This window comes from Cucurbita maxima, unplaced genomic scaffold (genome assembly GCF_002738345.1).
Source record: "Cucurbita maxima cultivar Rimu unplaced genomic scaffold, Cmax_1.0 Cma_Scf00011, whole genome shotgun sequence".
Lineage (NCBI taxonomy): Eukaryota > Viridiplantae > Streptophyta > Magnoliopsida > Cucurbitales > Cucurbitaceae > Cucurbita > Cucurbita maxima.
In genome coordinates, this window is record NW_019272027.1 from 1,528,369 (window position 1) to 1,541,702 (window position 13,334).

Consider the following 13,334-nt stretch of genomic DNA (forward strand, 5'->3'; position numbering starts at 1 on the left):
TTTTTTTTTAAAAATTTTTTTTTTTTTTTTTTTTTTTTTTTTTTTGTCATAGAAGACCGAATATCAATTTGAATAATTTTTTTTTTGGTAGAGTTTTGTTCACGCATGGATGATCTTAATCAATGTTTAAGTCACTTTTAAATATAATCGAGATATTACCCAGATACTAGAAATTCAAAGGATTATCTTAAATTATGTTTAACTAACGTTAATGATATTTCATTACTGGTTAATACGAGACTGGAGCGTTAATAATTCATGTTTTATGTATGATGTGTTAATACTGTTGATTCTTTAGTTTGTGGAGAAGTAGTGATATAACTTCTAGTGCTAGACAATTATTTTTTTCTTAATTCAACTTTAGACCATAAACATATCCAACATTCTTACAAAAGAGTCTAATTTGAGCATAAACTCTCATATCATGTTAGATTAACACGAATCTCTACAATAGGATGATATTGTCTACTTTGAGCATAAACTCTCATGGTTTTGCTTTCTCCACAATGGGATGATATTGTCTACTTTGAGCATAAACTCTCATGGTTTTGCTTTGGGCTTCTCCACAAAGCCTCGTACCATTGGAGATAGTATTATTTAATTATAAACTCATGATCATTTCTTTGATCATCTTCTAGATTAGCCGATGTGAGACTTTTATCTAACACCTCCCCTCAACAAAGTATGTATGTCTCCCCTCAATCGTGGCTTACTCTTTTTCCTTTTTCTTTTGTAAGATTGAAAAATGAAATCTTGCTAAAATTTAATGACATTTGGTGAAGTTTAATTAATTAAATAAAGTATAATGTGAAAGAGAAAAATAACGATAAAAGTAATTTAGAAGTATTATTTTATAAACTTAGCCCAAAATCATTTTTATCCAACATTTGAAGAGAGGGAGAGAGAGAGAGCATTGTGTTTCTTCCTTCCTTCGCCCGTTTTCTGGAAACTCATCGACGGAGAAGAGAGAAGCAGTCTGTTCGGAAAATTCGCAGATCTCCGAGTCACCAGAAGAATTCAAGCTGTCACTGGACGAAGAAGGCGACGCGATTTGAAGTACACACAGAGATGTTGCCTACAGCTTCCAGAGGGCGCTCCTCGTCCTCTACATCTCGAGCTAATCCCATGTATCTACAGTACCTTCGTCGAATTGTCAAGGTTCTCTCACTCCCTCAGATTATGTCTATTTTCCATCCCTAGCAGATCCGTTCTTTATGTTAATCAAACTGCTACTTTTCGCATCCAATTTGTTAAGGATTCATCTTCACGGATGTGGCTGATGAAGACTGTATACGATCATCTGATTTAAAATTGTTGTTCTTTGAGGAATCTGTACGCCTTTATCTTTTTTCTCTGTGTTAGCATTGGTGGAACAGTGTTGTTATAGTTCCTTCCGAAATTTTGTTTTTATTTTGTATTTTAACCGCGATTCTTCCTACCTGCTTCGTTTCGGTTAGATCATTTGTTGTTTTGTTATTCGTGATTTGCATTACGCTGTTTGATCCTCGATGTATTGGTTGCGTGCCACGTGGAGTCTTGGATCTTGTGAATTCAAGCTACTGTATAGTTAGATTGTTCGGCGAGAGCAATTGGATTTGTAATGTAATTTATTGCTTCCCCAACATGCTTTGGCTAGTTCTGTTCTCTTTGCAGTTCTTGAAATTTTGTCATCTTCATGTTTTACAAAAAAAGTTGTCGGAAATTGGCCCCAAAATGAAACTAACATTTTTTTTTATTAATCGCCTTCTTATGACATGTTGCTTGCTTGATGCCATTAATTTCACAAGTCATCACTTTATCTGGCTAATTGCAGTGGCAACAAATGGACATCGAATATACATTCTGGCAAATGCTTCAACTATGCACTTCACCGAAAGTTGTGTACGTATTGGTTCTTATTGACTATTGTCACTCACTAAGAGATGAATCGAACTTTGTTTCAAGTTTAATTTTAGCCCTTTCCTAATCATTCGTATTTGGTTTTTTGGTTGAATTTTTCTATGGACCCAGCTATCAGCATACCAAGTATCACAAGCGTAAGTACATATCCCACCAAAGAGTTCTTTATTTTATTTTTTTCTACTGATTTTAATGGTGCTGAAAAATTTGTTTTTGTACTCATTCGCTTTACAGTTATGTGTAATTCAGTTTATAAGTTGTTTAGATCTTTTGCAATATACACTTTGCTCTTTAACTTTGTGTTGAGTTTCTACTACCAATGTAACATGCTACTAAGTGAAGGTAGTGAATTAAATTCAAAACGTATTCCTTTTCTAAAACATGCAGGGTTTTGAATTCAGGTTGATACATAGAAGTATTGGATTAGCATGCGTATTTCTGAGGGGAAGCTCATTGCTATATTCTAAATGGTTGTGAAATAGGTGATGGAGCCGTGGAGGTGGACCATTAAATTTTGGGAGACTGATTCTTGGGTCTCCAACTCTTGCTTGTTTGTGTGCTTCTCTTAGGTCTCGATTCTTGCTTGTTAGCTTCCTTGTTGTGCTGGGATGTTTCTCATAATATTAATCTCAGAAGCTATTGGGTAGAGAAATTATCATCAATCTAAAATCATAATCAAATTAGCATTGAAAGTTCAAATTTAATCGTTTTCTAATTGATATAGTGGGTTCTAGTTATACTGAGACCAGTTGAGAGTGTTGGTGTGGGCTTTGCATGTGTTCTGTTGAATTGATGCTTATTGTAAGAATAGGTTTTCGAGCTTTGCACATAATTGGTTCAAGAGAAAAGTGATGGCGATGGTTCTTTTATCTTGAGGATCTGATACCTAGTTCTTATTTTCTCTATGTCTATTTCTTTTCCGTGTTGGGTGTTTCTCAAATCCTCTTATGGTCAGGATTTGTGATTTTGTTAATTGATTTTTCCATCGCATACTAGTTAGCTAGATGTTCAGTGATTGATGTGTAGGAGTTCATTGAGTTAATTGACAGAGAGGTGGCGTTTCTAGTTGAAATTGAATCAAAGAACTCTCCAACATTGTTATGAAGTTAACAAACTTGACTACATACCCTATTACATAGGGGTCATAACTAGTGTAGCGTTTACGCCCAAGATCAACACCTTTTCTATTTGAATGTGATTTTATCATTATTTTATTTGAATTGCATAAAAATTTATGGGATGTCACAAAAAGGCTTTCCCAATTGACAAATTTTAGTTTATCGGAAGTCTATTTTCATCTGAAAATGACAGAAAAAAAAAAAAAAAAAGTTGGTTAGCAATCTTCTTTTTATGGCTTAAAAGGAACAATAGAACGTTTTGTAGAAAGGGGAGAAACCTTATTTATCTTTACGATCTCATTTTGTATGCAGCAGCTACTTAATTTAAGATAGATAGTTTTTTTAGAGGAGATTTTTCTAACCTACATTAGCCTTGGAGGTCTTCATCTCTTTTGTATATTTCATTGGATGAATGAAATTTGTTTCCCTTTCCAAAAGAAAAAAGAAAAAGTCTTAACAGTAGATATAATATGTCTGGTATAAAGGTTTTCCATTTATTAGAACTTAAATGAAAAGATGTTTTTTTTTTCTTGTGTCAGAAACTAAGAATCAATGGGCACGCGATGATCCTGCTTTTGTTGTGATTTGCAGTCTTCTTTTGGCAGTTGCAACTTTGGCTTACTGTGCTGCGTAAGTGTAGCCAATGCTTCTATGTTGTATCTCATCTCTTTGTTGGTTTATTTTATGATGAAGTGCATCCATTAAGGTAGGTCCTTCCCAAAATATTTGTCTGATTCCTCGTGTGTGTGTGAGAGAGAGAGAGGCTTCAGAAGGTGTATCGGCCTCTTCCTCTTTCTCACAATGAACAAATGGACATGCACATGCAAAAACATATAAACAATAAATAAATTGAAAGAAACATGCACACCTATACACTTCACGTTTGTTTTCTCTTCTCTTGATTTGTTACAATTGGACTAATTTTCGTTTTTTTTTTGTAAGAAGTTGTCTATTAAGAAAGACAGCTAATTTATGCCTTTGTTGTGTTTTCTGATTGTCAAAATTTGTTAACAATTTCAGATATGATCATAGTGCATCACATGCCACCTTTGTTGTTATTTCAGTACTGCTCTCTCATTTGCTAATAACTGGGGCGATTTTGGCTACTTGTTGTTGGTAAGCTATTTCCCTCCTGTGATTGCATATTACTAAATGATCTTACCAACAACTTATTTTTTGTCTGCACAAGAAATAATCATTTGCTATCATCTTGAATGCATCTTACTCCTAGAGATTGACTGATTATTTATTCTCTTGGCTGTTTTGATTTGCTTTTTGGACTTGAATCATCCTAATCAGATGTGCCTTGTCTAATGCTTTCTTGACTTCAATTTCAGATTTTTGTTTCTGCACTGAGTAAAATAGGCATATGAACAATATAAACTAAGTTAGATAAAGGGTGATCAGTCAGTTTGACTACACAACGAAAAAATTCCCAGAATGATTCATCTTTTTTCATATATTTTGGTTGCTCTTATCTTGTAGATAATGGTTGGCATCAGCACCAAGAATATGAGACACCCTAATTTGATGTAGCATATTATGTGCCTGTTTGGAATGAATTTCCAATGCTGACACTTTTTAACACTTGAAATTCTTTTATTAAGCACTGAGAAAGCATCATTCCAAATAGGTCTTAAATCGACAACTTAACTGCTACACCTGTTGGGCATGAGCTTCAATAATTATCCATTCCTTTATCATCTAAAGAGATATGTGGCTTAAAATAAAGAATATAAATTTTAGCTGTTTCCCTTCCCTTTTTGAGGACCCCTGTATTCTGATACAGTTTTCTTTTAAATACCTGTATTAAGTTACGTTGGAGTTTCGTGTCTAGTTTCTATCCATCAACAACTTGTTAATTCTGAATTACTATCACAGTTGAACGCTCGAGCATCTGTATGAAGTTCACTCATTTCTCTATCTTTATTGTTGAAAATATTTCTATAGTATCTAATTTATAGTGAGCAATTTCATTACTTAAATGTACTTTCAGGTTATTAACAAATGCTTACCTTCGGGAAGAGACACCAGGCAGTCATGTAGTTGAGCAACGGGTTGAATGGCAAGATCTACCACTCTAAATTTTAGCTTTATTGAGTGTTGCTTATAACTTCATTTCAACTTTTGTTAGTTTTTAGTTCTGTATTTTTATTGGCCTTTTGGATTTTGGTATTCTATCATATTTAAGCAATGTCTTCCCACTGAGCCTTACAAATTAGTGGATTGATATATGGTTTATTTATTTATCTATTTATTTTTGACTGGTTCAAGGCTCTATGCATTTGATGTGCACTGCAATTCTTTCTTCCCAATGTTTGTTTTGCTTCACGGTAAGTATGATAAAGGTTTCTGTTTGTTTTTTTTTTTGTTTTCCAGCATCTATGATACCACTCTGAAATATTGGTTTCCTTGCAGTGATCCATTATTTCATATCACCGCTTCTGGTGGCGCATGGCTTCATTCCGTTATTGCTATCAAATTTACTTTTCATGATTGGGGCTTCGTATTACCATTACGTCAACTTTTTAGGTTATGATGGTAAGCTATGTTTTCTTCTCTTATTTCTGTCCAATCTGTATATTTTTGTGTTGATTCAATATGGCTAGAGGTAGACTGAACCAGAGAGGATAAACCCTTTTTCTCTTCATGGCTAGAACTTTTGGGTCATTTAGAAATTTCAGGTGGGTGCCACTTAGGAAGTTCAATGTGAATTTAGGAAAAGCATTAGTTAAGTGCTTGTGCTTCTAAAAGTAACATACTTTTAATTCATTTTTCCGAACACTACAAAAATTTGAAAAAGTGCCTTTTTATTTCATTTATTTATTTGAATAAGAAACTGAGGTTTCATTTTATTTATTTATTTGAATAAGAAGCTGAGGTTTCATCATTTTTATAAGGTAGATGGCAAAAGAAAGAAACTTATAGGTGAATGTAGTAGTAAAAGATCTAAGAATAAAAAATCAAATGATTATCAAATGGGTGCTAAAAAATGTAAGAATAAAAAATCAAATGATTATCAAAAGGGTGCGAGTTTCTGTCACTTCTAAGTTTCCCGTTAGCCGCATGATTGCTGCATGAAATTATTGACCGAGTGCCCTAATGCAGTACTGCCATTTTTGGAGAAAACTACGTTCTTCCTCTATCCAATTGGTGTGGTCTTTGTTCTTACTCCAATCTGTAAGTCATAATGAAACCCTCAACTCCCTGTTTTTCTGAGCTCTCATTCTGAAAGTAAATTTCACTTTCCTTTTATGGCTGCAGTTATCTTGATTGGCTTCAACCCATCAAGATATTTCATGAATATGTACTTCAGTCGGAACCTATAATCTCGAGTTACGGATTCGGCTACACATACCTTGAGGAGGCGCAGGATTGATAGATCAAAGATTTATTTTTCACTTGCATCTTGAAAAGAAATGAGGAAGTGTGTGGATGGATACAGCCTCAGTTGCTAATTTTTCAGGCCATTGGTGAGCGATATCAGGAAGTGTAGTGCATCAGGGCTGCAAGTGAGTTGACGCGGCTGAATTTTTGTTTGATGAAATAGATGATATTTGTTGGATGTAATGATTTTTAGCTGATACATTGTTTGCAGTTTACACAAAGCACTTGAAAAGAATTAATTCCATCTGCCTTTCTGAATGTGTTTGTCAATGTGCAGTGAGAGACCTTTTATTTAGATCTCTTAAACTGCTTTCCATTTGACCAGAAACTGGTGCCTTATTCCCTTCGCCATCTTTTGACTGATGCTGGAAAAGGATGTCTTTTGAAGTGCAAATCACAAACTGGAACCAACCCAACTTTTCAATGGAATACCATAATCTCCCACAATTATTCACTTTTTTCTCTTTTTTCTTTTCGAGTAATGTCGGGATTTGCATCTCTAACTTTTTGGTAGGAATATCCATTCTTTTCGGGGCGAATTCATTTTTAAGCATAAAGTAGAGAGAAAATTCACCTTGAGCTATACAGAGACAAGTCATCTCCGTTATTTTGGTTAAATTATACATGGTGTATGGTGGAAGGTTAAATTTTAGTTTCTATGATTTTAAAAGTTATATAATTTATTCTTGAGAAATTTTGTAATAACCCAGAGTTAAAAAGGAATAACAAAAGAAAAGAAAATGAAAGTTGTCCAACATCACTTAGGTTGAGAAAGTAGGGAGTTCGGACTCCATTATAAAAGAAATTCCTTTCATCCCACTAGTGGTTCTAGGTCGGCTTTTTGGCTAATATTGCTTGGGTTGATATGTTCGGACCTTTTTCTATTGAAACGGTTTGATATGTTCAGACCTTTTTCTATTGGTTTCAACTCTTCAAAAGCGTGGAGGGTTAATATGTCTACTTTTGAAGCATGGTTAATATGCCTACTTTTGAAGCATTTAAGGTTAGTATGACAACCTTTTAGGTTGAGTGTTTGGCTGATCCGGGTCTGATACACTCAAAACCCTTTACTACTAATTTCAACTCTTCGAGAGAATTTAAGGTTAGTATGATTAACTTCTAGCTAATTTAAATTATTTTATGCAAAATTAGAAGAACTAATTTTGACAATAGAATTCTAATTTATGATTGCGGCTTTTAGGTAAAATTAAATTTCATAGAGTAGTGTTAAACTAGCACAAAGGGATCATAGTAGTTTCGGCCTAGACCAACGGAGTACGTGGTTTCACTCTTGGTTTGGTTGGAAAAATTGTTTTATGTATGATGACACGTGCCTAGTGGCCTCTGTCATGTGTGTGATATGCTTTGATATGTGATGGTATATTATGTTATGCTATATGATATGCTAAATAATACTATGGTATAAACGAAATGTCATGTTATGTAACGATAAGCAACGCTATGTTATGGCATGCCATCATATGCTATGATATGTTATATTATGACATGCCATGAGATGTTTTGAAACAAGAAAATCTATGAAGCACAACATTCCTAACCCATATCATGGAAGTTATGTTATGTATGAAGTGATGTAAAAGAATTAGTACGCATAATTACCCGACTTAATTGTTATGAAAGAATGGAGTCTGTATTGCATCATTTATTATGCCATGATAGAAAGTATGGAGACCACGTGTATAACTGTATGTTCACGTGCATCGGGATACTTTCTCACTATGATGAGTACGGAAGCGTACACTATGGAGGTTGATTATGACCATAATGTTTGCCATGATGATTCAAAGGCCGATATTCCCTCTGGGTGTTCGACAACTGACTGTCAGTGAGTGCTAGCCTAACTAGTAGGCCCAGGTGGTGTGCGAGCTCTCCTGGTGGGTCCAATATAGATAAATACTACACATCCAATTTAGCTCAGATTGGAAAGTCACATCAGAGAATGAAATGATGTTTTAGATGATAGGTCACAACATATTGCATGTGACTGCATTTCACGACCCAATAGTGGAGTCACTTCCGGAGTATTTATTAAAATACTCATGCTATGGGCTTCTCTTACATTTCAAGTAAAGGCAATGTGTCACAACCTAACTATGAACAGAGTAGGTTGTGACCTTCACGTTGCGACAAGAGAAGCGGCGACCCACAAGTGACACCTATCCGGCCACACGAGGGCCTAAATGAGTGTCATGATGCCACCGAGTAGGACGGTGCAGCATCTAACAAACCACACAGAGTGGGCATTGAAGACAAGTTGAGGCATAAGCAAGATAGAGATATCAAATAGACAAGATGGACGTAGATAGGTTTGTTGAAGGGCTAGGTAGGGTCCTGGGCCTTAATCTCAAAAGTTGGGGTTTCAGAAAGAATTTGAATATTCGGTTCTGGAGTTAAGTCCGTCCATATGAAATATGAATGCTCACCAAATTTGGTGTCAATCGAAAACTAGATGAACGCTCCATAACACCGTATGACCATTCGCCAAAATCATGTCTATACTTGAAAGTTTGAAAATGACTTAAAATGTACTACAGGAGGAGGCAGGTGTCAGCTCTCCACCACCCCTAGGCCCTATGGCCTAAGCGAGCTAACCTGTAGTACATACGTGTGTCACAACGAGTGCGAGCGTGCCGAGACGAGTGTCTCAGACAACTTCCATTGAAATGAATTTTTCAAGGATAGTATCGGATAACACGAATGTGCTGGTATTGCCACTCAGCCCACGTGTCGGAAGTTGCTATATGCATCCGCTATCCAGTACGGTATCCTCAAAGTTCAAATAAGGAAACGAATCTAGGGTACCAAAAAAAAAACACAAAAGAAGTAAGTGGTTGAGGTCGACCCCATAGGTCTAGGCTAACCATCGCATTGGCAAGCCAAGGTCCACTTCTTTCCTTCTTGTAGAGAGGAGGAGGAACAACACCAGCTAAAATTAAGACACTCAACCCAACGTTCGATGTCTTTAAGGAAATGATGAATTAAAAATTGAGTAGAAAGTGATTTTAAACGACAAAAGAGGAATCAAACTACATAAGTGGAGTTTTGAGGTGGATGAGCTAACCAATCTCACTTATTAACAACCAACCATCTTTCTATTTACACACCCAATATGACCTTCCAACTAGTTTACTCTTTATGTAGCTAACTTCATTTAAAAAAAAAAACAAACATAGTGTCGTACTCTTATACACTATGGGATAAGTTGTGTTCGTAGATACCGTCATTACAAGTAAATCTATTTTGTATGAGTTGTTCATAATTACGGCTAGGTTAAAAGTCTATTTTACCCTTATAGTTACATCTTATACCTTAAGTACCACGAATTCTCAAATGAACAATTTTCTTATGATTTAATAATAAACTAAGTACATTTCCTAAGAGGGTGGGCCCTTGTTCAAGTCTCGTGATCAACCCTTGAGAACTACTTATCTACTTATACCTATATGAAAGGTGTGAATTTTCATCTCATGAAACTATATTCCCTGCTCCTTGTTCGGTCAAGTCCCATAAACAGCAAGTTTATTGAATCGACTATAAAAGTCACTTTCACCCATGTAATTCAAAGAACAGACGCTCACAAAAAAGAATTCATAGCTCACTTAGGATCAAGATCGAATTGCATATAACAATTTTGTGAAATATTAATCTTCTCAATTAACAAAATTATAATTAGAGATTAAATATTTCACATTTAAATTTTATATAAGCTCATTGTATAAGATACACTCGTTCACGTGTCTCTACATAGGAACGATTTAGATCAAATCATTTGTAACAATTATAAAAAATGGGTTGAATCAACAGTGCTATCATGATAAGACACCAAACTTTATGTATATACTATAGACTTTCCAAGTTATGTCAACTACATACTATTCAACCATATCATAATAACCACCTAATAGTCCTACAATGTTATTCTGAAAGTCACAAGTTCACGTATCCGTATGATAATGTTAGACTTTAAGAAAACTAGAATAATCCCTTTAAGTCTAACGTCCAAAACTCATACGAAAAGAAACTTAAAAAATCTTTAAGAAGGCCACATAAATATCTTCAACTCGAAAAAGGTAAACTCTGCCTAATTCCAAAACCTTTAGTACACTACGTTTCTCCTAAGCTTATGACAACCATCACATCTACATGCTACTTTTACCGTTATTGTCAAGTAAAATTCAAATGTACTATCCCTCTCAACAAAGGCGAGTTTTAGCATCTTCGTATAGAAATTACATGTTTCTCATATTCTTCCTTCTCAAAAGAAATGGGAAAGAAAAACACTATAATGTTGATGTTTTTAGTCACTTTTTGACTTCATTGTGACAACTTTTTGTTGTTTTTTGTTCGTATTCATCCATTCAAGATTAAGAACCAATCGCCTCAAAAGTTGATGCAAAAAATGTTAGATTCATAGGTTTGAAATTTGAAGAACGCATTCGTTTCTAATAATATATATTCGAACTTTCGCACCATACACAAAGCTCAACCTTTGATATAAGTTCATAAAAAAAGTAGAGAAGAAACAAACACCCAAGTTCTTGACTCTTTCACGTTTTAGAATACTCTTTAAAACTTGCTTCCTTCCACATCCACCACGAACCTATATCTTACATCATTCTTCTCCAACCTTTCAATGGCTTTGTTTATGTAATCCATCTTCACCACTTCCACCATTGAACTCAGCTCCTTCTCTTTGAAGAACTCCAAAATCTCTTGCGTCTCCTTCATGCTCCCGATGAAGCTCCCTGTAATTGTCTTCCTCCCTGTTCATATTCAAAACGAGTAATTGTTAAGTTTATAGGTAAGGATCATGAGAACTTATGCTCAAAGGGGACAATATCATGCTATTATGAAGAGTCATGATTCCTAACATAGTATCAGAGCTTACCTAAAATGACCATGGGAGAGACGAACTGCAATGGGTTATTAATAACGCCCAACATGATCAACTTCCCGTCGAGTTTCAGTAATGAAAGATATGGCTCAAGAGGGTGATGGGCTGGCACGGTGTCGATGATGTAATCGAGAGAGTCCACGGCTTGTTTCATCCGAGCATCGTCGGAGCTAACAAGGTAGTCGTCGGCGCCGAGATGATCCAAAGCTTCTTCTCTCTTCTTGTTGGAGGAGCTTATGACTGTGACATGGTGGCCCAATGCCTTTGCTATCTTCACACCCATGTGCCCAACGCCGCCGAGGCCTAAGATCGCTCCTCTCAGTCCACTTTTCTTCAGCCCGAAGTGGTTTAGTGGGCTGTATACTGTCACGCCGGCGCATAGTAACGCCGACGCCTGCTCTGCCGCCATCCCATCTGGAACTTTCACCACAAATCTACACAGCAAAACCATCAAAATCAGAACAATAACATCAAAAGTCAAAAGATGAGAACAGCCATGGCGGCTTACTTTTGGTCGACGACCATGGCGGTGGCGAAGCCGCCTTGGGTAGGGCGGCCGTCGGAATAAACATCATTATTAGTCCAAATCCTGTTATTGCAATATTGCTCTCTGTCAGTCTCACATCGTTCGCAGCTTTTACAAGATCCGACAATACATCCAACTCCGACAACATCCTTCACTCTAAATCTCGTCACGTTCTTCCCAATTTCCACCACTTCTCCGACAACCTCATGCCTTCAAGAAAATAAAAAAAAAAACACCCATTATTATAAGCTCAAAAAACAGAGGAAAAACAGAGGAATTAAAAGTACCCAGGAACCATGGGGTAATTGGACATTCCGAGTTCATTTTTGATGTTGTGAATGTCAGTGTGGCAGAGTCCACAGCATATGACTCTTATGTGAACATCCTCTGGCCCTGTTTCTCTGCAAATCAACCACAATTTTAAAACTTTGATGAAGAACAAAACAAGAACAAGAAAAAACAGAGGTTTTTATGATTTGAGCTGAATTCTATGGCGGACCTGAGCTGGTAAGTGTATGGAGAGAGGAACCCAGATGGGTCTCTCGCTGCAAACCCTGATGCTGTTCTTTCTCCTTCAACGCTACCCATTTTAGAGAGAGAAAGAGAGAGAGAGAGAGAGAGAGATTTTGTTGCAGAAATGGAAGATGAGTTTGAGGAAGAAGATGTCAGAGGATGAAGCATATAAATAAGGATAGATTATTGGAGGGTTTGATTTTTCTTCACAATTTCATTTTTTTTTTCTTTTTCTTATCCTAAAAAATTAATTCACACATTATTAATTAATCTTGTTTACATTTCTCTTTTGACTCTTTTTTTAAAAAAAATTAATTCAAATTATTTTTCATTTAATATTACAATATTATAATTAATTAAATTATGTATCGAACAACAAGAGTGTCGTACTATATTAATATAAGAAAATTTTCACGTATAAACACAGTGTTAAATAATTATAAAAAAAATTAAGTTTTTTCTATTATTTAACACGTGTATCATTTATTATTATGTTCGGGTCACGACAAAATCATTTAAATAATATTAAAAATTATTTACGAAACCAAATTTACATCGAGTAAATAAAAAGAGAATAAAATATTTCTATTTTAAAAATATATATATATATTAAATTCGCATTCAACGGTTGATATTGGTAGGTAATATCTAACCGTTGATTTATTTTTCAATGAGGAGAGAGTAAAAGAGTGGAGGGAGGGAGGAAAGAGGGAGTGGGTGAAGTATGGGTTGGTAGGAATCTGCTGCGGCGGATTGTACGTCATCGAGTAGAGAGGACGAATCTGGACCGTTGGATCTTTTATTGTTTCTAAAATCATGAAAATATTATATTCTAGAAAGATATTTTCAAATTTTCCAGATAGGTGGAAATGGAAATTAATTTGATTTTCATTACTAAGCAAGAAAATTAATATTTTTTTAATTGTCTTTTTTGGAAAAATAAAATTATATATAAAATTATATTAACTTATTTTTA

General features: G+C 35.3%; 2 protein-coding genes across 2 annotated transcripts; one reads left to right on the plus strand and one right to left on the minus strand.

Annotated features, from left to right (window-relative positions):
* The first annotated feature begins 872 nt into the window (after nt 1-872).
* LOC111486121 (protein unc-50 homolog) lies at nt 873-6,699 on the plus strand. Its single transcript, XM_023133141.1, has 10 exons — nt 873-1,158; nt 1,814-1,881; nt 2,011-2,036; nt 3,557-3,647; nt 4,038-4,133; nt 5,014-5,082; nt 5,292-5,350; nt 5,436-5,558; nt 6,126-6,197; nt 6,282-6,699. The coding sequence occupies exons 1-10, from the start codon at nt 1,069-1,071 to the stop codon at nt 6,344-6,346; spliced, it is 759 nt and encodes a 252-aa protein (XP_022988909.1). The 5' UTR covers nt 873-1,068; the 3' UTR covers nt 6,347-6,699.
* Nucleotides 6,700-10,840: 4,141 nt separating this feature from the next.
* Nucleotides 10,841-12,508, minus strand: LOC111486042 (cinnamyl alcohol dehydrogenase 1-like). The gene is made up of 5 exons (XM_023133042.1): nt 12,345-12,508; nt 12,133-12,246; nt 11,828-12,055; nt 11,314-11,753; nt 10,841-11,188 (listed from the first exon to the last, which is right to left on the minus strand). The coding sequence occupies exons 1-5, from the start codon at nt 12,431-12,433 to the stop codon at nt 10,992-10,994; spliced, it is 1,068 nt and encodes a 355-aa protein (XP_022988810.1). The 5' UTR covers nt 12,434-12,508; the 3' UTR covers nt 10,841-10,991.
* Between the last annotated feature and the right edge of the window lie 826 nt (nt 12,509-13,334).